Source organism: Phyllobates terribilis, unplaced genomic scaffold, assembly GCF_046119375.1.
Source record: "Phyllobates terribilis strain yellow unplaced genomic scaffold, ASM4611937v1 Scaffold_3__8_contigs__length_932513732, whole genome shotgun sequence".
Taxonomy (NCBI): Eukaryota; Metazoa; Chordata; class Amphibia; order Anura; family Dendrobatidae; genus Phyllobates; species Phyllobates terribilis.
Genome location: NW_027362763.1, coordinates 613,190,101 through 613,215,541, shown reverse-complemented (window position 1 = coordinate 613,215,541; position 25,441 = coordinate 613,190,101). Strand labels below are relative to the sequence as shown.

General features: G+C 43.0%; 1 protein-coding gene across 4 annotated transcripts in view; it reads right to left on the bottom strand.

The window, feature by feature from the left end:
- The window catches only part of PDCD2 (programmed cell death 2), a 170,717-nt gene that overhangs the window by 55,785 nt on the left and 89,491 nt on the right, over positions 1 to 25,441 (bottom strand). For all 4 annotated transcript variants that reach the window (XM_073671482.1, XM_073671481.1, XM_073671483.1 and 1 more), the window contains one exon: positions 20,716 to 20,837. In XM_073671482.1, the coding sequence (XP_073527583.1) occupies positions 20,716 to 20,837 (122 nt within the window). The remainder of the gene's footprint in view (positions 1 to 20,715; positions 20,838 to 25,441) is intronic.

The following is a 25,441-nucleotide window of genomic DNA, read 5'->3' as shown; positions in this document are numbered from 1 at the left end:
AAATGGAATTGCGTATACGGCAGCCACTATCTTGCCCAGAACTTATTAGGGTGTGGATGCTGGTTTGGACAGCAGTATTTTCTTCTGGGAAAAAAACCTAAGGCTGTGTGACCACAATGAGTTTTTAACAGCAAATAATTCTGTTGTGTCAAAAACTCAACATTTAACTTACTTACAGTTACAGCAAAGTGGACAGGATTTATAGAAATCTCATGTCCATTGTGATTTTTTACTCAATGTAAACTGACCTGCGGTGCTTGTTTAAAATCAGCAACATGTCAATTTTTCTTGCAGATTTCCCCCATAGAATTGCATTAGTTGTGGGATATATGCAGGTAAAAAAAATTTAGTGCATTTTTGCTGTAGAAACGCAATAAAAATCATATGTAACACACATATGAAATTTTTAAAGCCAAATACCAGGAAGCATAAAAAAGGACAAAACCAGCTTTATATAAAACATCACATACCAAGAAGAGAGAAAAACCTGCAGTGTCAAAAACTAATGTAAAAAGTGCAGCATAGAATATGAATTCAAAAAATGCACTCAAACGCAATGAAAAAAGTTGCAAGTAACTTAAATTTACCTAAATAGGTGCAGAAAATCTTCAACATCAAAAAATCATCAAATGCTCACTGTGGGAATGGAGCCTAAGGGGCAGTGTTGAACAACAACCGCAGAAAGACTAGACGTCGAGCAGGGATCAAAGAGGACTTCAGATTGTTAATGATCCATCTGAAGCAAGTGTCCAAGAAGATCTGTAGACTTCCCAGGTTCTCCTTGATGAGAATAATGTCCAAGAAGTACCAACAGTGTATGGCCAGCGTGATGGGATGCAAAATGTCCCCACAATATGCTAACCTATTTATGGCTAAACTGGGGAAGGAGTTTTCGTCTTCTTGCTCTATTAAACCTCTAGCATACTTCCACTACATCGATGATCTGCTAATAATCTGGACAGGTTCAAAAGATGATTTGCTTACCTTCCACAATAACTTCAACAAGTTCCACCCAACCATCAAGCTCACCCTCAACTTCCCAAAGTCCTAAATACATTTTCTGGACAAGACCATATACAAAAAGGACAGCACCATACAAATATCAGTTTACCATAAGCCCACAGGACGTCCGACATACAGTACAGACCAAAAGTTTGGACACACCTTCTCATTTAAAGATTTTTCTGTATTTTCATGACTATGAAAATTGTACATTCATACTGAAGGCATCAAAACTATGAATTAACACATGTGGAATTATATACTTAACAAAAAAGTGTGAAACTACTGAAAATATGTCTTATATTCTAGGTTCTTCAAAGTAGCCACCCTTTGCTTTGATGACTGCTTTGCACACTCTTGGCATTCTCTTGATGAGCTTCAAGAGGTAGTCACCGGAAATGGTTTTCACTTCACAGGTGTGCCCTGTCAGGTTTAATAAGTGGGATTTCTTGCCTTATAATGGGGTTGGAACCATCAGTTGTGTTGTGCAGAAGTCTGGTGGATACACAGCTGATAGTCCTACTGAATAGACTGTTAGAATTTGTATTATGGCAAGAAAAAAGCAGCTAAGTAAAGAAAAACGAGTGGCTATCATTACTTTAAGAAATGAAGGTCTGCCAGTGCAAAAAATTGGGAAAACTTTGAATGTGTCCCCAAGTGCAGTTGCAAAAACCATCAAGCCCTACAAAGAAACTGGCTCACATGAGGACCGCCCCAGGAAAGGTAGACCAAGAGTCACCTCTGCTTCGGAGGATAAGTTTATCCGAGTCACCAGCCTCAGAAATCGTAGGTTAACAGCAGCTCAGATTAGAGACCAGGTCAATGCCACACAGTCAAGAAAATACAGAAAAATCTTTATACGAGAAGATGTGTCCAAACTTTTGGTCTGTACTGTATCTTAGATGGAACAGCTTTCATCCAAGACAGAAAAAAAATCTATCATCTACAGTCAAGCTCTGAGGTACATTTGAATCTGTTCAGACAGTAAGGACAGAAAACTACAGCTTTTAACACTGAGGCATATATTCCTACAACAAGGATACCATCCACTGGTAATGGATGAACAGATCCACAGAGGTACAACAATCCTAAGAAGCAGCTTCCTGGATTACAGAGACCAACAACAACAGAGCGACTCTTGAGGTCACATACAACCCCCACATGAGCATCCTAAGGAAAATTGGTGCTGATCTCCAACCCAGATTCCACAGACTGAAATAAATATTCCCAGGACTACTACTTCTCTCGTAATAACAGCCCCTAACTTAAGAAAGCTCCTTGTCAGTAGTGTCCTCTAATCACCATCAGTGATGGGCACATTGTCATGTAACAATAAAAAATGCAAAACTTGTACCCACATATTAACAACAAATACAGTCCGCATACCAAATCGAGAGTATAAGATCATGGATTTCTTTTCATGTACGTCCTCCAATGTGGTGTACATGATGCAATTTACAAGGTGCCCTGGAGGTACCTATATTGCAAAACCATGGAAAAACTACAAATAAGGAAGAATCTACACAGGCACACAAGAATGAGCTGGACACGTCTGTGGGAAAACTTCTATGGACCTGGCTACTGTATGACGGATTTAAAAGTCTTCATACTAAAAGGTCATTTTAAGGATGAGAGAGAAGAATTTGGGAATCCAAACTGATAAGGATGTTCAATTCTTTGACAATAGGACTCAATTGAACACCTGGATTTATGACTTACTACATGGACGCAACTCGCACCTCCTCGAGATGGACTCAAGATAACTAAGGGAACATTCCCACCACCTCTCCATTTGTAACTAAAACCCTAATTTGATTTCCTTGACTTATCTTTAGGAGGCATCACCCCTTCCACCTCATGAACAAATGTCATGTAATACATCTCTTAAATGTTGTGCCCTTGTATTTTTAATTCATTTGTGAACCTGCCTGAAGAAGGAGTACCTGTGTCCTTGAAGCTTGCAAATATATTTTTCTGGTTAGCCAATAAAGGCATCACTCAGAAAATACTTTTGTCATTTTTGGGCATAAAAGTATTTACATTGATTTTTCCGGCTAACACAGTACCACAATATAATTTATTGAACGTCATTAATAAAATGCCTGTGAAGCTCTCAAGGAAAGAACAGCACCATGGCACAGGACCAGAAAAAGGAAAAAGAATGGCAGAATAAACAGAAGCCAGAAAGAGAATGAAATGAAGATGAGATATGAAGTAGCAGTTGCGAGGAAATCTATATTGTACCCATCTATTGTATCAAGAGTAGATGACTTCTTTGACCCAGGTGTCATTGACTGCAAAGAGCTACGTGCGTCAGAAGAAGAGAAGATGGCTTCCCAGTCAAAGCTGGTTCCTAGGTGGAGATGCTTAGTTATGTAAGGAAAACTAGCTAGCTCTAGATCTAGAGGACTTGTTTGACTGACATGAACGTCAGAAAGGGGCCTGGTTGAAGGATAGGGTCCTTTTTTCCCAAGGTAGATGTGGTCCTTCTTGGCAGTTGGGACCACCACTTAACCCTCCGTCACATACAATAGGCCTGACAGGCACATCTCTTTTACTTTCATTTCTCCTTCCTCACCAGATTGTGAAGAAATCCCCTCCCTCCAGGTAGTCTCCTGTCTCTAGCAGCTCTGTGAAACCTCATACCACAGTTGGATTGCAGAGCTTCAGGAGGACAGATATAACTGCGCTAATCTCTCAGGCTCATTGTATGTGAACACGTCACACTCAATAAGGTTGGTATTTTATGTTTTTATTCATCACAATTGTTTATTTGGCTTGTTTTATGAATGTATAGCACAAAGTGTGAGGATATTTCATAGAAATAAGGCAGATTAAAAAAGAAAGTGTGCTGCTCAGGCATATACAGTAGTTCCCTAACACATTCCTTCTCTTGCTTCAGATTATCTGCTGAAATGGAGAGGAAAATGTACAATTTATCAAAAAACCTTGATGTTGAGGAAGTAACAAACATGCTGTTAGATGATGCAGACCCCACACTGAATGAGGATTTAGGAGAGGAAAGTGAGATTGATTCTCATGATGAGGTGGAAGTATGTGAAGTGGATTCTGAAACAGAGCAAGATGGTGACAGTGATGAGGGTGAAGATGTAGAATCTTATTATATGGGAAAAGATTAAAAAAAAAGCAATGGAACAAGAAGCCACTCCAGAAAAAACGTAGGGAACCTCAAAACATTATTACTCACCTTCCTGCAGTTATAGGAACTGCAAGTAATGCAAAAACTGCAGTTGAATGCTGGAATAGTTTATTCACAGATGACATTCTGGACTCTATTGTCACATATACCAACCAATATATAGACATTATAAAGGACAAGTTCATCTGCAACAGAACCATCAAGGCCACAGATGAAATAGAACTGCGTGCTTTTTTTAGATTATTATACCTTGCAGGAGCTTATAGGGCAAATAGACAAAGTTTGGAGGAACTTTGGAGTAAAGATGGGGATGGAGTTGAAAAATTTGGCCTTGTTATGTCCATAAACAGATTCAAGCTTCTAATTCGTTGCCTTCGGTTTGACGACAGAACTACCCGAACCGAACGTAAAACACATGACCGACTTGCTCCAATTCGTGATATATTCCAAAAATTTGTTGAAAACTGTAAAAAAAGCTATTGCCCTGGGGAGAATCTCACTATTGACGAAATGCTCCCTGGTTTTCGTGGTAGATGTGCCTTTCGTCAATATATTCCATCAAAGCCTAACAAATATGGAATAAAAATGTATGCCCTTGTTGATGCCAGTAAGACCTACACTTACAACCTGGAAGTTTATGCAGGAAAACAACCAGAAGGTCCTTACTGTGTCAGCAACAAACCCAGTGATGTTGTAAAAAGACTGGCTGAGCCCTTATTTGGATCGGGTCGCAATGTAACAGCTGACAATTGGTTTTCAAATTGTGATCTGATTGATTATCTGAAAATGCAGAAGCTTTCATGTGTCGGAACTGTAAGAAAAAATAAAAAAGAATTGCCTACACAGTTTGTAAGTGTGAAAGGGAGACAACAGTAAAGCAGTATGTTTGCATTCCATAATGGAAAGGTTTTGGTTTCCTATGTACCACAAGCAAAAAAAATTGTACTTCTTCTATCAACACTTCATGATGATGATGCCATCGATCCTGGGTCTGAGGCACAAAAAAAACCGGAGATAATTACATTTTATAATGCAACCAAAGGGGGTGTTGATACAGCTGATCAGATGTGCTCAACTTTCAACGTCAGCAGAAATACCAAACGCTGGCCAATGGTCATATTTTTTGCTATGTTGAATTTGGGTGGTATAAATTCACAAGTCATTTACCTTGAAAACAAGCTTGAACCACTCCGTAGACGATTCTATCTGAAAAAAATTGGCCCATGAACTAGTGCTTGGAGAGCTATGCAGGAGAAGTATGAAAACAATCGGTATCCCCTCTCGCCTTCAAGTTCAGCTCAAAAGATTCCGCCCAGAAGATGATAGTGAAAATTCACCACCTGCACCACCTCCCAAAAGAAGGAGATGCACCACCTGCATCACGGAAAGCAGAATCAGAAGGCTTTCTAATTATGAATGTCACAAATGTCATAATGCAATCTGCCTGACACATGCAAAAATGATGTGTAATTCTTGCTCTTTGCTCTGCAAGTGTAATTTTTCTGGGGAAACTTCAGGATCTAATTCTGATTGAATATGTGTTTAATAGTACTTAAGGTACCTTAAAATTAAGTTTGTTTCCATAAATTTTCTTTGTAGAGTTTTTGGACAGAGTCGAACTGGGGACTATTTGGCGGGAGTTTTGAAATGTTTGTATTTCAGAGTTATTAGTTTTATGTTAAGTAAATGTGTTTTTTTTGCACCTGATTATGTGTAGTCTTTTATTGCATCCCTATGAAGGTCACTGGTCACTTTTAGAGCACTGAAATTGCAAACATTAGATATTATAGGTATTTTTCTAGCCTGCGCCTGACAGTCACATTGTATGTGAACTCATTAGAACCGATATTGTATGTGACGGAGGGTTAAGAAGAGCTGACAAAACTAATGCATCTTGCGCTTGGTATAACAGCGTCTGGGCTTGGACTGTGGGAGCATGGTGCTTTTTCTGCCAGTGGCATCCAAATTTATCTGGTCCAGTTTGTTCTTGAACAGACAGCCCTGAAAGGAAAGAAATGCAAATGTTTTCTTGGATGCGGAGTCCTCATTTCACGGTTTGACCCACATAACTCTGAGGATAGCCAGGTAGATTTGAGGAAAGCGGAGCAGAGATACTTGCCTGCATGAGCAACAATTCTGACTGAAATCCACTTGAGATGCTCATTTTGGTGTTATGGGAGGTTTAGTCTATGTCAGAAAGTGGTAGATTCATGGTTGTGGACTACAGAGACACTGGGGTTTCCACTGAAGGAGAGGCAATCCTGATGGTGACAAGTTCTTCTGGGAAAGGGAAAAAAATAAATCTCTAAGAGCCTCCTTCTGTGAAAGCTACTGCCCAGATGATACACTCTTGCCAACTTTTTGTCAAATTCCTTGTGGTTCAAGAAGCACCTGGCAGCTCGCCTGACTCTCTTAAGGAGATTGTATGCTTTGGAGGGGTTGGCGTGGAAAGTTCTGCTTCCTTAACTTTCAGGATTGGTTTACAGCCTGAATCAGACTATCAATCACGCCTCTCAGTTTAATGCAGGTCCAAATCTGAGACAAGGTTCCATTTTTGCACCTGCTGAGCCTCAGGAGAGAAAGGGAACAAGACAAGGAATAGTACTCTGGCAGTGAGGTAGAGTGGAAGCGAGCAGGAGAATAAACTCTCAAGGCCTCTTGGTCATCCTGCACAATCTGCCCTGTTCGTGCAGACACCATGGTTAGGTCAGCTAAAAAAAGAGAGCTACAGCCCATTCAGGCAGAAATGATGAACTTGCCTTGCAAAAGGGGTGGCTTACGCAAGAGGCACAAAAGGCAGAGAAAGAGATAACTGTGGCAGATAAATGGGTCCCAGAAGGTGGATAATGTCTCTACCCAAGTCAGACAGGTCCTCTGGTCCTGAAGCCCAGGAAAATGCCTGGTGGTGAGGAATAACAGCATCTGGCGGCAAACATTAAAACCTTCAAGTAGTAATGGTGGTATCCTCTTCCAAGGAGGAGCAAGGAGAAGCTTTTTTTCTCTGTGGTGCAGGATAAAAAAATGGTGTCATCTAGAGAAAAAAGGGGAGTCAGTGGGACAGGGGAGAAAATGATAAAAAGCCCATATGAGCCTGATTGGCTAATGGAACGAAGGCTGTGGCCTGCCAGGAGGCTCAACAGAAACTGAAGACAAATTTTTTTGTCCCAACAGTCGAAGAATAAGGAGAGCTGTGGGCCACGATAGATGGTAACAAGGGAAAGAAAGTAAGGGTGCCCCGCTGGAGCTAGCGCAATGCTGGAGCATGGTGTAAAAACGCATCTGGTCTGAAAAGGCGATGTCCTGGAATCCTTGGATTGTTCTTCGTTCCATGCTTTGCGCCACACTGTGGTGGGAGGAAAGGCAATGATCTTGTCTGCCAGGGCACCTGATCACATACTGTGCAAGGGTACATGGACCTGCCATCCAGACCAGAGACAATACAATGTGACCATTTAACACTATGCTCTCCTTCTATAATGGGGTGGCAGAGTAGCCATTCTGCCATTACCCAACCGAAAGCAGAAAAGAGGAAAAAAGTTAGAAAAAAAAACGGTCACTGGAGGAGGCAGACATAAGTCTGGATGCCAGACTTATTTCTATCTATGTTTTTTCTAAGCTAAATGGAGTTAGCTTGGTGCCAATAGGGGAGTATAGCCTGCCGAGGAGAAGTCAACTGTACTGCGCTTTATAAGTGTCAGCATATCAACTCCGATGATCTTTCCTGTGTCCCCCAATGACGGGCAAAGAAATAGGTTATACAGTTGTGCTCCAAAGTTTACATACCCCGGCAGAATTTTTCCTTTCTTGGCCTTGTTTCAGAGAATATGAATGATAACCATGAGTGGAGAAAAAGTTTTTTGTTATTGGTTGGGTGAAGCCATTTATTGTCAAACTACTGTGTTTTCTCTTTTTAAATCTTAAGGACATCCAAAAACATCCAAATGACCTTGATCAAAAGTTCACATACCCCAGTTCTTAATACCGTGTATTGCCCCCTCTAACATCAATGACAGCTTGAAGTCTTTTGCGGTAGTTGTGGATGAGGTGCTTTATTTTCTCAGATGGTAAAGCTGCCCATTCTTCTTGGCAAAAAGCCTCCAGTTCCTGTAAATTCCTGGGCTGTCTAGCATGAACTGCGCGCTTGAGATCTCCCCAGAGTGGCTCAATGATATTGAGGTCAGGAGACGGATATGACCACCCCTGAACCTTCACTTTGTTCTCCTTTAGCCAATGACAGATCGTCCAAGTACGTCCCATGCGCAGCTTCTGGGCTGATGAGTGCAAATTTTCTTCCAGTATTTGCTGATAAGGTGCTGCATTTATCTTTCCTTCAACTTTAACCAAGTTTCCTGTGTCTTTGTAGCTCACACATCCCCAAAACATCAGCGATCCACTTCCGTGCTTTACTGTAGGAATGGTGTTCCTTTCATCATAGGTCTTGTTGACCTCTCTCCAAATGTAACGTTTATGGTTGTGGCCAAAAAGTTCAATTTTGGTCTCATCACTCCAAATTACCTTGTTCCAGAAGTTTTGAGGCTTGTCTCTGTGCTGTTTGGTGTATTGTAGGCGAGATACTTTGTGGCATTTGTGTAGTAATGGCTTTCTTCTGGCGACTTGACCATGCAGCCCATTTTTCGTCAAGTGCCTCCTTATTGTCTATCTTGAAACAGCCACACTGCTAGTTTTCAGAGAGTCCTGAATTTCAGCTGATGTTATTTGTGGGTTTTTCTTTGCATCCCAAGCAATTTTCCTGGCAGTTGTGGTCGAAATTTTTGTCGGTCTACCTGACCGTGGTTTGATTTTTACAGAGCCTCAGATTTCCATTTGTTAATCATAGTTTGAACGCTGCTGACTGGCATTATCAATTTCTTAGATATATTTTTGTATCCCTTTCCTGTGTTATACAGTTCAACTACCTTTTACCGTAGATCTGTTGACAATTCTTTTGCTTTCCTCATGACTCACAATCCAGAAACGTCAGTGGCTGGATGAAAGATGCAAGAGACTGTCTGGATCCCAGAAACTCACTCAGCTTTTATGCACACTCACTGATTACAAGCAAATAGGTCACAAGTGAGGAGTTTACCTTTAGTAGCCATTCAAACCCATTTATGCCAAATTTTGTGCATGTTATCAGGCCAAAATCACAAGGGTATGTGAACTTTTGATCAGGGTCATTTGGATGTTTTTGGTTTTCATTAAGATTTAAAAAGAGAAAACACAGTAGTTTGACAATAAATGGCTTCACCCAACCAATAACCATGAGTGAGAAAAAGTTTTTTTGTTATCATTCATATTCTCTGAAACAAGGCCAAGAAAGGAAAAATTCTGTTGGGGTACATAAACTTTTGAGCAAAACTGTATAAACTTCAAGTTTAATTTTAGTTTATCAATAAAAAAAATATTAAAACAGGTTATCCACTACTTATACATTGATACCCTATCCGACACCTGGCACCCCCGCCGATCAGCTGTTCTCTTATTATCAGTGCCAGCAGTGGCCAGAAGTACTCACTTGCGGAGCTTGGCCGTCTAGTTGTAGTGGCCACCGTGGGGTGCTACATATCCGCCTCCAATTGAATTGAATAGGAGGCAGATGTGAAATACCCCGCGTCGGCCACAACAACTAGACGGACAAGCTCAGTGTAACATCCCTGGCGGCATGCTTGCATGGTGCACCACCTCCCACCATGCAAGACCGCAATCTTACCCTTCAGTCCAGCCTGCAAGCCGTGTTCCAGTTCATGCTGTGTGCTATCCTCTGGTCTGTCTGCTTAGGGCGGCAGCCCGGTTACTTCCTGATTCTTATAGCTGCTGTGGGCACACCCCTAATGCGTCTCCAGCCTATTGCTGTCAGTCACTGGATATTTAAACCCCCTCCACCCAGAAGGAGGTGCCTGAGCAACACCTTCACTCAGTTTGTTCTTTGCAACTGTATTGCCAGGTCCTGTCCTGTTACCTCTGTCTTCTATATATAATCAACAGAGACCAAGCTCAACTATGGTAAAGAAGGGTGCCAGGAATACAACAAATGCATCCGTATAAATAAAGATTCCGGCACACCAAATAATATAGAAAAGTCTCAAATAGGTGATGAAATAATAGATGCTTTATTTCTCCAATATCAACTGGTTCAAATTGTGGTCAGTATACAGTTGCCCGCCCAACGTTTCAACCCCAACGGGGTTTTCCTCAGGGGCATCAGAGTCGCTTAAAAACCAGAAAATAAACAAAAATAAAGACATAAGTGTGATACAATATATTCGACAATACAATGAGTAATATACACCAAAAAAGGTATATATGTGGATGGAACAAGACAAGGGGGAAAAAAAGAGAGAGGGTCAATAGGGGGGGGGGGAAAGGAAGTAGGACAAAGCAAGGGGTGGATGGGGGGGGGGGGGAAGGGGGGGGGGAAGGGGAGAATAACAGAAGTGGAGGAAAAAAAGGAAAAAGGAAGCGATGTATATACATACAAAACAAAGGGGCAGATCGGTGTAAAAACAGGGAAAAGAATACCTAGTTGCTATGCACTGTATAGTATCTGGGAGAATATCCCAGTGGCTGCAGAGAAGCTCAGGAATAATCACAAAAAAGAGAACCAGTAGTAGAAGTGGTGGGGGAAATAATGAGCCGGCGATAGAAGCTGTGGACAAACAGTAAGGTAAAAATGAGATACCAGTAACTCTTTGCTCTTAGGTCCACCTACCATACCCCGCAGGCATATCTCCTCGGTTACTTATGGTTACTGTATATTGACCTTTTTTTCTCTTAAGGCAAGTCCATTTTTGATTAGACACTAGTTTTATCCAGTTACTGGTATCTCATTTTTCCCTTACTGTTTGTCCACAGCTTCTATCGCCGGCTCATTATTTCCCCCACCACTTCTACTACTGGTTCTCTTTTTTGTGATTATTCCTGAGCTTCTCTGCAGCCACTGGGATATTCTCCCAGATACTATACAGTGCATAGCAACTAGGTATTCTTTTCCCTGTTTTTACACCGATCTGCCCCTTTGTTTTGTATGTATATACATCGCTTCCTTTTTCCTTTTTTTCCTCCACTTCTGTTATTCTCCCCTCCCCCCCCCCATCCACCCCTTGCTTTGTCCTACTTCCTTCCCCCCCCCCCCCTATTGACCCTCTCTCTTTTTTTCCCCCTTGTCTTGTTCCATCCACATATACCTTTTTTGGTGTATATTACTCATTGTATTGTCGAATATATTGTATCACACTTATGTCTTTATTTTTGTTTATTTTCTGGTTTTTAAGCGACTCTGATGCCCCTGAGGAAAACCCCGTTGGGGTTGAAACGTTGGGCGGGCAACTGTATACTGACCACAATTTGAACCAGTTGATATTGGAGAAATAAAGCATCTATTATTTCATCACCTATTTGAGACTTTTCTATATTATTTGGTGTGCCGGAATCTTTATTTATACCTCTGTCTTCTAGTCTGTTTTCGCTACTCTGGGAGCTCTACTCCCAGACTCGCTCCTGTATCTCTTCCAGTAGCAGTTCCTGTCTGAACTGTACCCTAGCCTGTTAGTCCGCCATTCTGGGGGCCGTATACCCAGACTTTCTCCAGTATCTCATACAGTAGCAGTTCCTGTCTGAACTGTACCTTAGCCTGTTATCTGTTTTTCTCTATGTCCGTACCTTCCCTTTTCCTGCATTGTCTGAACCTGCACCTAACTCCTACTCGTTGTCTCTGTACTTCTGTTTGAGAGTTTTGTGTCCACTCGCTACTTCATAGCAAGTACCTTGTGTGTATCTGGTTCTGCTTGTCCCTTTTCCCTTCCTCCGTATCTTCCTGTATTTTCCAGTCTGTTCCATGTGAACAGAGCCCTGTCCTCTCTGACTTGCCCACCGCTCCGGCGGTTTCTCTCTGCTCTGACTTGCCCACCGCTCCGGCGGCTTCTCTCTGCTCTGAATTGCCCACCGCTCCGGCGGCTTCTCTTTGCTCTGACTTGCCCACCGCTCCGGCGGCTTCTCTCTGCTCTGACTTGCCCACCGCTCCGGCGGCTTCTCTCTGCTCTGACTTGCCCACCGCTCCGGCGGCTTCTCTCTACTCTGACTTGTTCACAGCACCTGCGGTTTCGCTCTGCTCACCGCTCCGGCGGTTCCTCTCCGCTCACCGCTCCGGCGGTTCCTCTCCGCTCGGCCTAGCCCACCGCTTCGGCGGTTCCTCTCTGCTCTACCTAGCCCACCGCTTCGGCGGTTCCTCTCTGCTCTACCTGTCTACCGCAACTGCGGCTCTGCTCCAGTCTCCCAGTCTGTACTGGCCTCTATCCAGCCTGGGCTCCAACCTGCTAGTGCCTCCCTGTCTGCACTCCAGCCGTGCTCGCCAGTACCCCCCTGTCTGCATACCAGCCGTGCTTGCCAGTAGCCTCCCGTCTGCCCTCCAGCCGTGCCTGCCAATTCCCACCTGTCAGCATACCAGCCGTGCCTGCCAGTGCCCACCTGTCTGCATGCCAGCCTAACCTGCCCATTCCTGCATTCCCCGGTGTGGGTCAACAGCTGTGATCGGGGTCTGACCTGGAGTCGCACCTGGTCCCTCTGCTCGGTTCCTCCTTGGTTCATGGAGTAGTTAGCCGCCGTGCGACCTTGGTCGGATCGGGTTGATACTTAGTTACGCCCCTCCAGACACTCCTCGGTTCATGGTACAGTGGGATCACTAATCACGCACACGCCAGCCAGTCCGGGCGTGTGCATAACACTCCGCAAGTGAGTACTTCCAGCCGGTGCCAGCACCAATAACATGATAACGACTGATCGGCAGGGGTGCAGAGTGTCTGACTCCGGCCAATCAGACACTGATGCCCTATCCTATGGATAGGGCATAAATGTGTAAGTAGAGGACAACTTTAATGTCCATTTTCTGGAACTCGCAAAGTAGAAGTCCTGTTGAAGAATACGGTGCACATTAGGAGAAACTGGCACATTGCTTGGAGTAATTATAGTTTAGCCTAGTAAAATTAACAGCATTATCTAATCACTTAATTTCAGAGCATTGACACTGGGCAATTCATTGAAGGAGTATGCCACTTTATCTTTATTTTAACATGCGGTCACATATTATTGCCAAAAATTAATGTTTAATATGTATTAAAGTTTTTCAATGCACTTGCTGATACGGCTACTCACAGATAGCACAGTTCTTGTCCAATCCCCCTCTATCCACACCTCTTTGGTCAGACCTCATCTGGAATACTGTGTCCAGTTCTGGGCACCCAAGACATTGAAGGATTGGTTTGGGCAGGGGCGTATCTAGGGGGGAAGCCGGGGCATGGGCCCCAGGCGCAGCCGGCAGGGAGGATGCAGTCTGGCCGCCTATTGCAGCGGTCCGATGTGTCTCCCCTGGCGGCTGCGTTCTGCCGCCCCTACGGACTGGGAGTTGGCAATTCTCTGAGCCTAGGTGTCAAGCTAACACCCAGCTCAGAGAAGCAGCAGCGTGCCGACTCCCAGAAGTGAAGCCAGCAGTGTGATCAGGTCATGTGATCATGCTGCTGATGTCACTCACCGGCGCTGCAGCTGCACACATTGGTGGAAAGTGCTCTGCTTCAGAGCTGAAGACACCGAAGATGGAATGTCAGTGAAAATCCATTTGGGGGTGATTTTCCATGGGGGTGAGGTGATTTATGGTATGGCTGAGTGATTTACCATGGTGGGTAATTTATGGTATGGTTGGGGGGTTATTTACTATGGGGGGGGTGTCAGGAAAATATTGAAAATACTCTTTCTCCCCCAAGAGGAGAGCTGAGATTTCTGTCTATATGCAATTAACACATGCCCAAGAAGTGCCTTGTAAACAAATGCCAGCCAAGAAGTGCTTCAACCAAATTAAAATGCGAGGGTCTTTCTCCCTGGCAGAAGCAGGGGATGATTAGACACAGGCTTGCTATCAATTTACACACAGCTGTTGAAGCCTGCTTCCCAAGACGAAAAAGGGAATTTAATAGAAATCTCCAGGACACCCGGCACCGATACGAAATATGGGATAGCTCAAGTTCCATAATTCTGATAATAAAGGGACCCATATTTTTAATGGCAGGGTCAGCCAAGGAACAAGATGCTTATTTTTTAATGGCCGTAAGCCCCTCCGAGAAGCTGTAGCGCAAGAGCACCAGAATCACGGATCGTAGGTATGCCATGTGTGGTCTCTAAATGAAGGTAAAATTATACTAGAAAATATGGTATCACTTTTGGGCTTCTGGGATCAACCAGTGATAAGTTATCCCAAAAACCAGATCTCTTAATAAAAATGTGCAGGCTGGAGACCAGCCCCGTGATGTCAGCACAGGGGGTGTGTGGGAAGGTCTCCCCTTAGGCCTAAAAGAATCCACGGAGCATGGATGAGAACTCATGTTGGAAAGACATATTTATATGTAGAATGGGTCCTGTTCAATAACGGCGAGAAGTGAAGTGCTTCCCTCCACCTATACCGAATCGTTTCCGCGATCTCTATATAAAAGTCTTCTTTAATACTGTTTTATTTTGTGTAAGACTATGCGCCCACGATGCAGAAATGTTCCGGATTTTTCCTGAGCGTTTCTGCATCTCCCCTGGCAGAAAAAACGCATGTGGATTGTGCATGCATTTTTCCTGTCAGGGACATGCGGATGTGAAGCGTTCTTCACATGCATTTCCGCATGCGGGTTGACAAGCGCTTTCCAAGTGATTTTAGCATCACTTGGAGAGTGCTTGTCAACTTGGTCACACTATATAAATCCATGCAAACAGCATGGATTTAGTGTGACCCGAGAGAATGTAAAAAAATAAATCTATACTTACCTTTCAATGTCCCCCGCAGTCTTGCTTCACTCGGTGCTGACTGCCGGCAGATCGCGGTACACTGAAGGACCTGCCGACGTCAGCGTCGCGTGACCCGTCACATGACTATGACGTCAGCGCAGGTCCTTCAGTCCATCGCGATTTGCGGCATGGGAGGAGGAGCGCACCGGGGGCAGTCAGAAGGTAAGTATCATATTTATTTTATTGTTTTTTTCACAGTTTCTATGGTACCCGGGTCCGGAGGGGAGTCTCCTGTCACCCCAGACCTGGGTACCATCCGCACATTGGAAAGCGTGGATTGCGCATCTACATATACAGTGATGAGTAATCCATGCGTTCTAATGCAAGTCAATGGCGGCGAAAACGCAGCACTTCCGCAAAATAATTGGTAGTGCTGCGTTTTTTTCCGCAATGATAATCATTGGGGAACATGGCAGGCCTTCTACCATGCGTTTTTTAAGCGTTTCTGCAGCGTTTTTGCCGCTGCGGAAACTCTTAAAAAAACGCATTGTGGGCACACAGCCTAACTGTATATTCTGTTTTGTAAGGTCTCCTTTGTAAAATCTTGAATATTTTTCCCAAACACTGCCTCCCTTTTGGATTAAATATAAAATGTAATAGTTCCCCAGTTCAAGCGGGGACTGGATGCATTTCTAGATACCAGGCAGATTTCAGCATATACTTAAAAATAGAATAAAATAGTAAGTTGATACAGGGATTTATTCTGACTGCTGGTTTCAGAGTCGGGAGGGAATTTTTCCTCAGGTGAAGATTGGTCATATCATTTGGGGTTTTTGCCCTCCTCTGGATCAACTTTAGCAACTACAGAACTTACAGATCGAACTTGATGGACGCAAGTCTTTATTCGGCTTTACTAACTATGTTTCTTTTGTCCTGAAATCGCTCCCTCCCCTGAAGCCATATACCCTACCAGAACGCAGGGGTCCTCCCAGGCCTGTATTATATTTCAAATCTGGACAGTGGTGGCAGTGAATAATAATTGGGTTATCGTGAAGCTGACAGTGACCGTACGGGGGAGTAAACACATATTCCATGTGTTGGAATCCGGAGGTGTGACGCCATACGCTCACTGTTTGCTTGCCGATACCTACGTAGTGAGTAGTGGAAGCAGTTTGCTCGCGGATCGATGACAAAATCCTGACAGAGTGACGGCAACGGTGAGATACTGTGTGATCTCCCCGGTGTCATCTCTGTGAGTCCCTGACAGGGGGTAATTTATGGTAATGGAGGGTTGATTTACTATGGGGGTAATTAATGGTATGGGGGGTGATTTATGGTATGGAAAGTGTGATTTACTATGGGGGGTGATTTATGGTATGGCTGGGGGGGCGATTTACTATGGGGGTGATTTATGGTATGGCTGGGAGTGTGATTTACTATGGGGGGTAATTTATGATATGGCTGGGAGTGTGATTTACTATGGGGGTGATTCATGGTATGGCTGGGGGGTGAATTACTACGGGGAGTAATTTATGGTATGAGGGGTGATTTACTATGGGGGGTAATTTATGGTATGGCTGAGGAGGGTGATTTATGGTATGTGTGTGGGGGTGATATTTTGTGTTTGGGTGATTGGTGCGGACACAGAATGGGGAGGATGGGTCCATACGCAATATGGGGGGGTGAAGGAGGGGAATGTATGCGGACTCAGTATGGAGAGCGAGGGTGATGGGATGTGTGCAGACACAGTATGGGAAATTGGGGGGATGTGTGAGGGTAAATATAAGAGGAGACAGTATGGTTAGCAGGGGGATGTGAGAGAAGACCGCATGAGGAGGAGGAGGGGAGGGGGAAATAATGGGGGGACAAAATTGTGAGTGGGCACAGAATAGAGACTGAGTAGTGTGTGTGTGTGTTGGCATGGGGAGAAAGTGTAAGGGCACAACCAGGAGAGGACAGTAAGCCAAGGAGGGGGAGTGTGATGAGGGGTCCCAGTATAGAGACTGGGCCCTATGGGGGGGGGCAGTTTGAGAGGACATTGTGAACAGGGGGCCCAGTATGGAAAGGAGAGAGCTGTGTGGAGGGCATGAACCATAAGAGGGACAGTGTGTGTGTGGGGGGGTCATATTTTGTGCAGGGAATATAGCGAGGGGCAATTTTTATTCAGGGGCTCAGCATAGAGCAGATATTTTTATGCAGGAACATTATAGTGACACTGATATCTTTAAGGGCATCGTGTGGGGACGTGCTACAGAAGACCAGAGAAGATGGAAGTCTGAGAAACGAGGTTTGGATGTGAAAAGTCATCATGGCATCTGGACAAGATGAAGAAGAAAGAGGATGTTGTCTCTGGAGTCGTTCTCTATCAGGTACCTGGATGTAAAGGTTTTTTGTGATACTGACTAATTCTCATGCTTTTATTTATGTTAGAAACATTAAAGGGGTTGTTTAAGTTTGTGATCAGTCTGCTGTGACTGCAGACTTCTGACTTCTCACAGGGCACACTGTCAGGATTCTCTGGTGCCGGCGATTTGTATACTTGCGGTCACATGCTGACTAGACATGTATGACCTCACTCAATGGAAATGAATTGAGCAAGGTCTGACACGTCTAGTCGGAATATGGCCAGAAGTATACAAATCACATACTTGTGCAAGGCAGAATCCTAAAATTGCGCAGTGCATGAGTTGTGAGAATTCAGAAGCCTGCAGTTATATAGAGTGACTACAAACTTTCATCTCAAACCTGGACAAGCCCTTTAATGATAAAATGAAGCCCTGTAGCCAATCCTAACAGCGTGTAATATACTTGCTGTCAGGATTCAGCTCTGCTTGCAGGTTCCATCAGTCATCACATGGATACCCCACTCATATGCGATTTTCATACTTAAAGTCAGGTGACAAAGAGCTGTTCTTTCTGCCTCGCTCAGTTTTTCACTGAACATTGACAAGACTTAGGCAGAGCAGCTCGTCGGCACGTGACTAAGGCTATGTGCACATGATGCGGTTTTAATGCGTTTCTGCGGCGGTTTTTCCGTTGCATGACCATCAGGTAATCGGTGACGTCAGCGGTCAGCTGATGCTCACCTGACCCTGAGAACATTGTGAATGTTCCCAGGGTAGTAAGTTCACCAGGGCTCATCAGCTGATGAACCCTAGTGACCTCCTGCAGCATGCATACTGACAGGGGTGATTTTACACCCCCGTCCGTATACAGTGCTGTATTCTACAACTGTGATATCAGTGATTTCTGATGTCACAGCTGTAGAAGTGAACCGGATCGTCGTGGGAGACTCGGCGGTACGTAAACTACGTTGTTGGCGGCGGACAGGTGAGGAATATTGTTGTTTGACTTTTTTTTTTTCAGAAGATCGAGGGCTTCATAAAGGCGTGCAATAATTTTTTTTTTTAAAAACAAACAAAACTTTATTTCAATAAAATACTTTATTCTGGCCGTGTTTTCATTGAAAAGGCGGTGACTATTTTACCACGCGGTTATTAATGGAGGCTTCTTATAGATGCCCTCCATTACTAACCTGGGCTTCACGTCACTCGCCAATACCAGGCTGACGTGAACCCCAACCCCATTGCCACCGCTACAGGGCAGTGGGAAGATCGAGGCTAAGCGCCAGATTTGGCGTATCTTATGGATGCGCCATTTCTCGGACTGCTGAGGGGTGATATAAATAGCTGCGGAGGGGGCTAGTATCCATGGCCCCTTCCCTGGCTATTAATATCAGCCCGCAGCTGTCCAGTTTAGCCTTTGCTGGTTAGATTTTATAGGGGAACCCCACGTCATTTTTTTTCTGGGATCCCCCTGTAATCTAGCCAGTGAAGGCTTAACAAACAGCTGTGGGTTGATATTAATAGCCAGGGAACATTGTTGGCTAATGGTCCCTTCCGCGGCTACTAATATCAGCCCCCAGCAGTCAGCTTTCCCTCTGCTGGTTATAAAAATTGCGCGGGAGCCCACGCCATTTTTTTTTTAAATTTTAGGCTCTGTGTCCATGATTTAGACATATCAGCGCTTTGGATGCAAATTTTTTCTGCGTGCAAAACGTTGCATTCCATTGAACGCAGGTAAATCCGCATGTGTTCACTGAACCATGCAGATTTACCGCATTCTATACTTTCTAGTGGTCAAATTTCTGTTTGGCAGATTAGCGACTCCGCAAGAGAATTTGACATGCTGCGGTCCTGAAAGACGCGCCTCATGTCAGTGTCCGTGGGCGATTCGCAGCCTCTGATGCACGCATAGTGGGCATGGTAATTCTTGAGATACCATCCATTATGCTGTACCATCTGGACGCTGCAGGTTTGATGCTGTATAAACAAGCAGCGTCAAACCTGCAGCGGCTCCTGACCGTGGCCACGTACCCAAACTCACCCGCAGCATGTCAATTTCAGTAGGGAACACGCCAGTCTCCGCTGTAGATTTTGTCCGATTGAAGCGTCATTATACGCGGTGGATACACATGCATCGACAACAAAAGTACGGCATTAGAACACCGCGTTTTGGACGCAACAAACATAAGTTGTGTCCAAAGCGCTGCCGAGTGCTGATCGGGGGGATGTAGCGGCTAATGAACCAGCTATGAGATGTTAATTATGGCCAGGGAAAATGTTTGTCTAATGGCACCTGCCCAGGCTAAAATTAGCAGCTCACAGCAGCCACATGAATTACATGAAAAGAAATGCTAATGAAGACTGGGTGAATGGGACTAGCTAACACCCAGCTCTTTTGCTTGGTTGTGACAAGGTGTCAATGAGACCTTTTCATGACCAAACTTAATTAAAGAGCACAGACACAGAGTAAACACTTTACTTGAAATACAAAAAAGACCCATTCTTTAATAATTTAAATGAACCAATATACTCACCCCAGTTCTTAAACCTCAGGGTTTAAGCAATGTCCCACCAAATAACTTTATTTATCTCCAAAAAGCATTCATTGATGTACAAAAACGCCTCAAAAAACAAATGCAAAAACGCGTCAAAAACGCATGTAAATCCGCATGCATTTTTTCTGCCAGTGAGAGGCAAAAAACGCTCAGGAAATTTCTGCTACAAATCCGCATTGTGCTCACATAGCCTAAGTGTGCAAATCACATATGTGCTTGGAAAAGTTGGGGGCGCCAAACTGAACTTTTGTCCCGGGTGCCAGAAAGCCTAGATACACCTCTGGGTTTGGGAATGTTTAGCTTGCAAAAGAGAAGACAGAGGAGACTTAATAGCTGCCTACAAATATCTCAAGGGCTGTCACACTGTAGAGGAATCAGATTTATTCTCCTGCAGTGGTTAGTTCTCCTTCAATTGAAGTCTTCAAACAGAGGCTGGACAGACATGAGATGACTTAGATGATCTGAGATGATTTAGTGAATCCTGTATTGAGCAGGGGGGTTGGACACTATGACCCTGGAAATCCCTTCAAATGGCTGCTGTGAAGGAGCAGGTGATCAGACAAATCCATCATTCTCCTCCAATAGAAAAGCAGATTTCCAACTTGGTCTTTTTATGTGGACATGAATCCTATGCAATCTGTGAGGAAGTCTAACATAACAAGTGCAGGAGAAGAACCTGTAATATTTATGTATTCGTAAGTGCCACAGAATCATGTTGCCAACACAGCTGTAAAAAAAAAAGATAAAGTGGACAACCCCTTTAATCAATATACTTAACATCTTTAGTTAAAAAAGAATGATTTGCCAAAAGCTGAATAGATGATGAACTGCCAACCAATTTATAAATTACCAAATTAAAAAAAACTAAAATTACTAATGACCATTCACATCAGAATACCTGCTCAGGTTCAATTGAAATCCGCTTCTTGAACCTTCTAAATGCCTTGTCTTCCTCACTTTCATGCTTTGCCATGGCCAGCAACTCATCTTCATTTAATTTCAAATCATCCTTAGAGGACTCTAAGAAAAGTGATGTCAGATACAATGAGGCAGTGTAATAAAACTAATTTTCTGCAAGGAGGACGGCAATGCAAAATGCTATAGAGGAATAGTGTCCTTTCTTACATTAGGGATTTTTTGCACAGCTGTTAGCATTGTAGAGCATTGAAAAGGAACTCAGCTATTCACCCGCAGATATAGGTTAATCTGCAGGAACATAGTACTTAAATCCTGTGTATCCAAAGGATTAGGCTGTGGAGCAGGCCATGCGTCAATCAATGTGCCAAAGAGTGATTAAAGAGAGTTCACTGTGTGTAGTAAGTATTGACTAATAGATTTCTGTCCCGTCTTGATGACTAGAAGCCATTGGATGCATGTAGGATACAACATAGACTCTCCCTGAGTTAGAGTGTGAATAAACGTCCCTGGCAAGTGTGGAGGTGGCTCAAGATCGGAGATCGCTCCACACACTGTGGATGCCAGCTATTCTAGATAGGTGGTAAAGGTCTAAAAGTCACGACCAAGCTGTTAATCATTTATATGCCGTTGTCAATTTCTGGCAGTACATAAACCGAGAGGTTTCAGGTACACCATGGCTCATATCGGCCACCGTGTCACGATTGGGAAAGGGGGTAATCGATGGGTTTTTATAGCAGCATAGTGACTCCTGAAGACTTCCATCTTGATACTCTTGTAAAGCTCAGCCATAGACAAGACAGATTTTCACCATATATTGAAATAAGATGGTATTGCAGTATTTAGTACACATGATCAAACTCAGGTTCTATATCCTCAAAAAGGGCTAAGAAATATAATGTTAAAACAAAATAAAAATTCATAAAAGTTCAGCATCAAAATTGAAAAATTAAGCAACTCCATATGCAAATACAGTAAAGAGGAAAAAATAATAATTGCAGGTATTTTTCGTCACCTCAGCTCATTAACAAACGCAATAAAAAAAACAAAACAAAAAAACACGAATGTACCCATCCCAAATTATTATCAATAAAAACATTGGCTCACCACAAGCAAAAATAAATAAATAAAGCCTTTACACAGCTATATCAATGGAAAAATAAAAATGTTACAGATTGCCAAAAATGGTGACACAAAAGCCATATATTGACTTGACCTGCAGATAGTGTTCACAAAGGAGCATGAAACTGAAAACAATGGAAATCCATTGGTTTCCATGGCTTGATTTTAGAATATGCATCATATGGTAAAAAATTACCTAGCAGTAGGATTTTTCAGGTCAGTAGAATTACAGCAATACCAAACTTGCATAGATTTATTTATTTTTTTTAATTTAACTGTTGGGAAAAATAAAAATAAATTTGTTTGGCACCATTTTCCAAGACTTGTAAAAAGTCTTTAATTTTTTTCATTGATTGGACTTTTCATTACAATTTTTCCCAACCCCTCGACTCCTGTTTTCACCTTCATGACCAGGCCAAATTTTACAATTCTGACCAGTGTCACTTTATGTGGTAATAACTCTAGAACAAATCAACAGATGCCACAAATTCTGAGACTTTTTTTTGTAAAATATTGTACTTCATGATAGTGGTAAAACTTCTTCTATATGATTTGTGAAAAAAAAAAAAAAAAAAAAAAAAAAAAAAAAATCGGAAATTTCAAAAAATTTCGCAATTTTCAATCTTTTAATTTTTATGCTCTTGAACCAGAGTTAGGTCACACAAAACACTTAAATAACATTTCCCACATTTTTTACAACAAAATTTACAAAACCATTTTTTTACGGACATCACATTTGAAGTGACTTTAAGGGGCCTATATGACAGAAAACACCCAAAAGTGACACCATTATAAAAGCTGCACCCCTCAATGTGCTCAAACCCACATTCATGAAGTTTATTAACCCTCCAGGTGCTTCACAGGACTTAATGGAAAGTGGAAGAAAAAAATGAACATTTAACTTTTCTTCACAAACATTTTAGTTTAGGCCCACATTTTACTTTCACAATATTAACAGGAGAAAATGGACCCCAAAATTTGTTGTGCAATTTCTCCTGAGCAAGCAGATACCCCATATGTGGGGGAAAAGTACTATTTGGGCGCACGGCAGGGCTCGGAAGGGAAGGAATTTTATTTGACTTTTTGAATGCAAAATTTGCTGGAATAATTAGCGAACGCCATGCAGCGTTTAGAGAGCCTTTGAAGTGCCTAAACAGTGTAAACGCCTTACAAGTGACCCAATTTTGGAAACTAGACCCCTCAAGGAGCTTATCTAGATGCGTGGTGAGCAGCTTATACCCTCAGGTGCTTCACAGAAGTTTATAATGTATAGCCATGAAAATAAATTAAATCACATTTTTCAGACAAAAATGTTTTTAGCCCCAATTTTTTTTTACACAAGCGTAACAGGAGAAAATGGACACCAAAAATCTGTTGTGCAATTTCTCCTGAATACGTAGATACCCCATAGGTGGGGGAAACTACTGTTTGGGTGAATGGAAGGGCTCAGAAAGGAAGGAGTGACGTTTTGGAACGCAGACTTTGATGGAATGGTCTGCGGGTGTCATGATGCATTTGGAGAGCACCTGATGTGCCTGAAAATAGTAGAAACCCTCCACAAGTGACCCCATCTTGGAAACTAAACCCCTCAACTAAACCCCCTCAAGAAATTTATCTAGATGTGTCGTTAGCATGGACACCGCCGGATCACAGGCCAGACTGCATCCAAAGTGTCCCCCACCTGCCTCATTATAGGGAATCATTGGCCAGAGATTCCATCTGAATCACGTACTTCAGAGGTTTACAAGGTTTACAAGGAAACTCCAGAGTAAGCACTCAGCGCAGGATAAATGTGAGCCGAGCCTTATTGCGATCTTTGGAAGGCAGAATGAACAAATCAACAGCAGGTGCTTCACAGAATGTTACAACGTTGATCTGTGAAAATGAGAAATTATTTTTCTCACAAAAATGTTATTTTAGCCCCAATTTTTTTCATTTTCACAATAACAGGAAAAAATGGACACCAAAATTTGTTGTGCAATTTTTCTAGATTACAGATACCCCATATGTGGTTGAAAACTAATTTTGAGGCACAGTACAGTACAAAGCTCAGAAAGGAAGGAGCGCGATATTGGAGTTCATATTTTGCTGGACTGGCTTCAGGGTGCCATGTCACATTGGTAGAGCCCCAGAGGTGCCCCATAAGTGACCCCAGATCACAGAATTTTATACCATTGGGCAATGAAGAAATAAAGAATTAAATTTTTACCACCAAAATTTAGTTTTAGCCCCAGATTTTAAATTTTCACACTTGGAAATGGGTAAAAATGGCACCAAAATTTGTCCCACAATTTCTGCTGAATATAGAAATACCCCATATGTGGCTATACAATACTTCTTAGCCACACTGTGAGACTCTGGAGGGATGGAACACTATTTGCCACCTGTAGTGCACATTTTCCTAGAATAGATTGCAGACTTCCATATACAGAGACTCTACATGCTAGAAGAGCAGAATCTCCCCTCAAGTGACCCCATTTTAGAAATTACATCCCTCTGGGAATTTATCTATGGGTGTAGTGACAATTTTGACTCCAAGGGGGTTTTTCCAGAAACAAGTAGCAGTGGATATTGCTGAGTGAAAATTGTAAACTGCCATTGTAGTGCCCAGTACGTTGTAGTTACCAGTAAATTGTAATGACCAGCTTATGCTTCTGGAGAGACACAACCATAAATTACCGTATTTTTCTAACTATAAGACACAATTTTTTCCTCAAATTTTGGAGTAAAGTGGGGGGAACGCCTTATAGTCCGAATGTCTATTTGTTGCTGTGGCTAGACGGGGAGCAGCAGAGAAGCAGGGCACAGCAGGCAGGAGGCGGTGGCTGGAGCTCTTGTGTGTGCCCACTGTTAAAAGAAAATGAATATTTACTGTGTAAATATTGGGCGTGGGGAGAACTGAATATTCATATTAAAGTGCATGAATATTCACTACTCCCCACTCCCATAGACATGGAGAGTAGCGAATATTCATGCTCTTTAATAGTGGGCACACGTGATCTCCAGGCCGCTGCAGGACCCACGGCTGAGCTGACACTGTGCGCACTATTAAGGAGAATAAATAGTCACTTCTCTCCACGTACATAGTCCTGGCGTGGAAAGTAGAGACTATTCCGGCAGCTGATCTTGGCATCTGAGGGCGCATGGCAGTGACGTAATGAGTGGTTCACAGGCTGAGATCAGCTGCTGGCAGAAGAACAGGAAGCAGTGCTGGAGCTGAGGGAAGGCAGGTGAGCATAATCCTTTTATTTTGTGTGCACGGTGTTTGGGATGCCATGCATTCCAGGGCTGGGAGTGTCATGCATACTATGATGGTTGTACCATGCTTACCAGAATGGGAACAGGGGCCACTTATAACAGTAAGGGGGGGCATATATACCAGGATGGGGGATACAGATACAGAATTGGGGGACATTACCCCTATAACAGTGTCAGCAGCAGACCCCCTCTCCCATAACAGTGCATCATGATGATCACATTTTTTTGCTTTAATTTTTTTCTATTTTCCTCCTATAAAATGTAAGTGCGTATTATGGTCCGGTGTGTTTTATAGTTCGAAAAATAGGGTAGACAGGCTCTCATCGCTA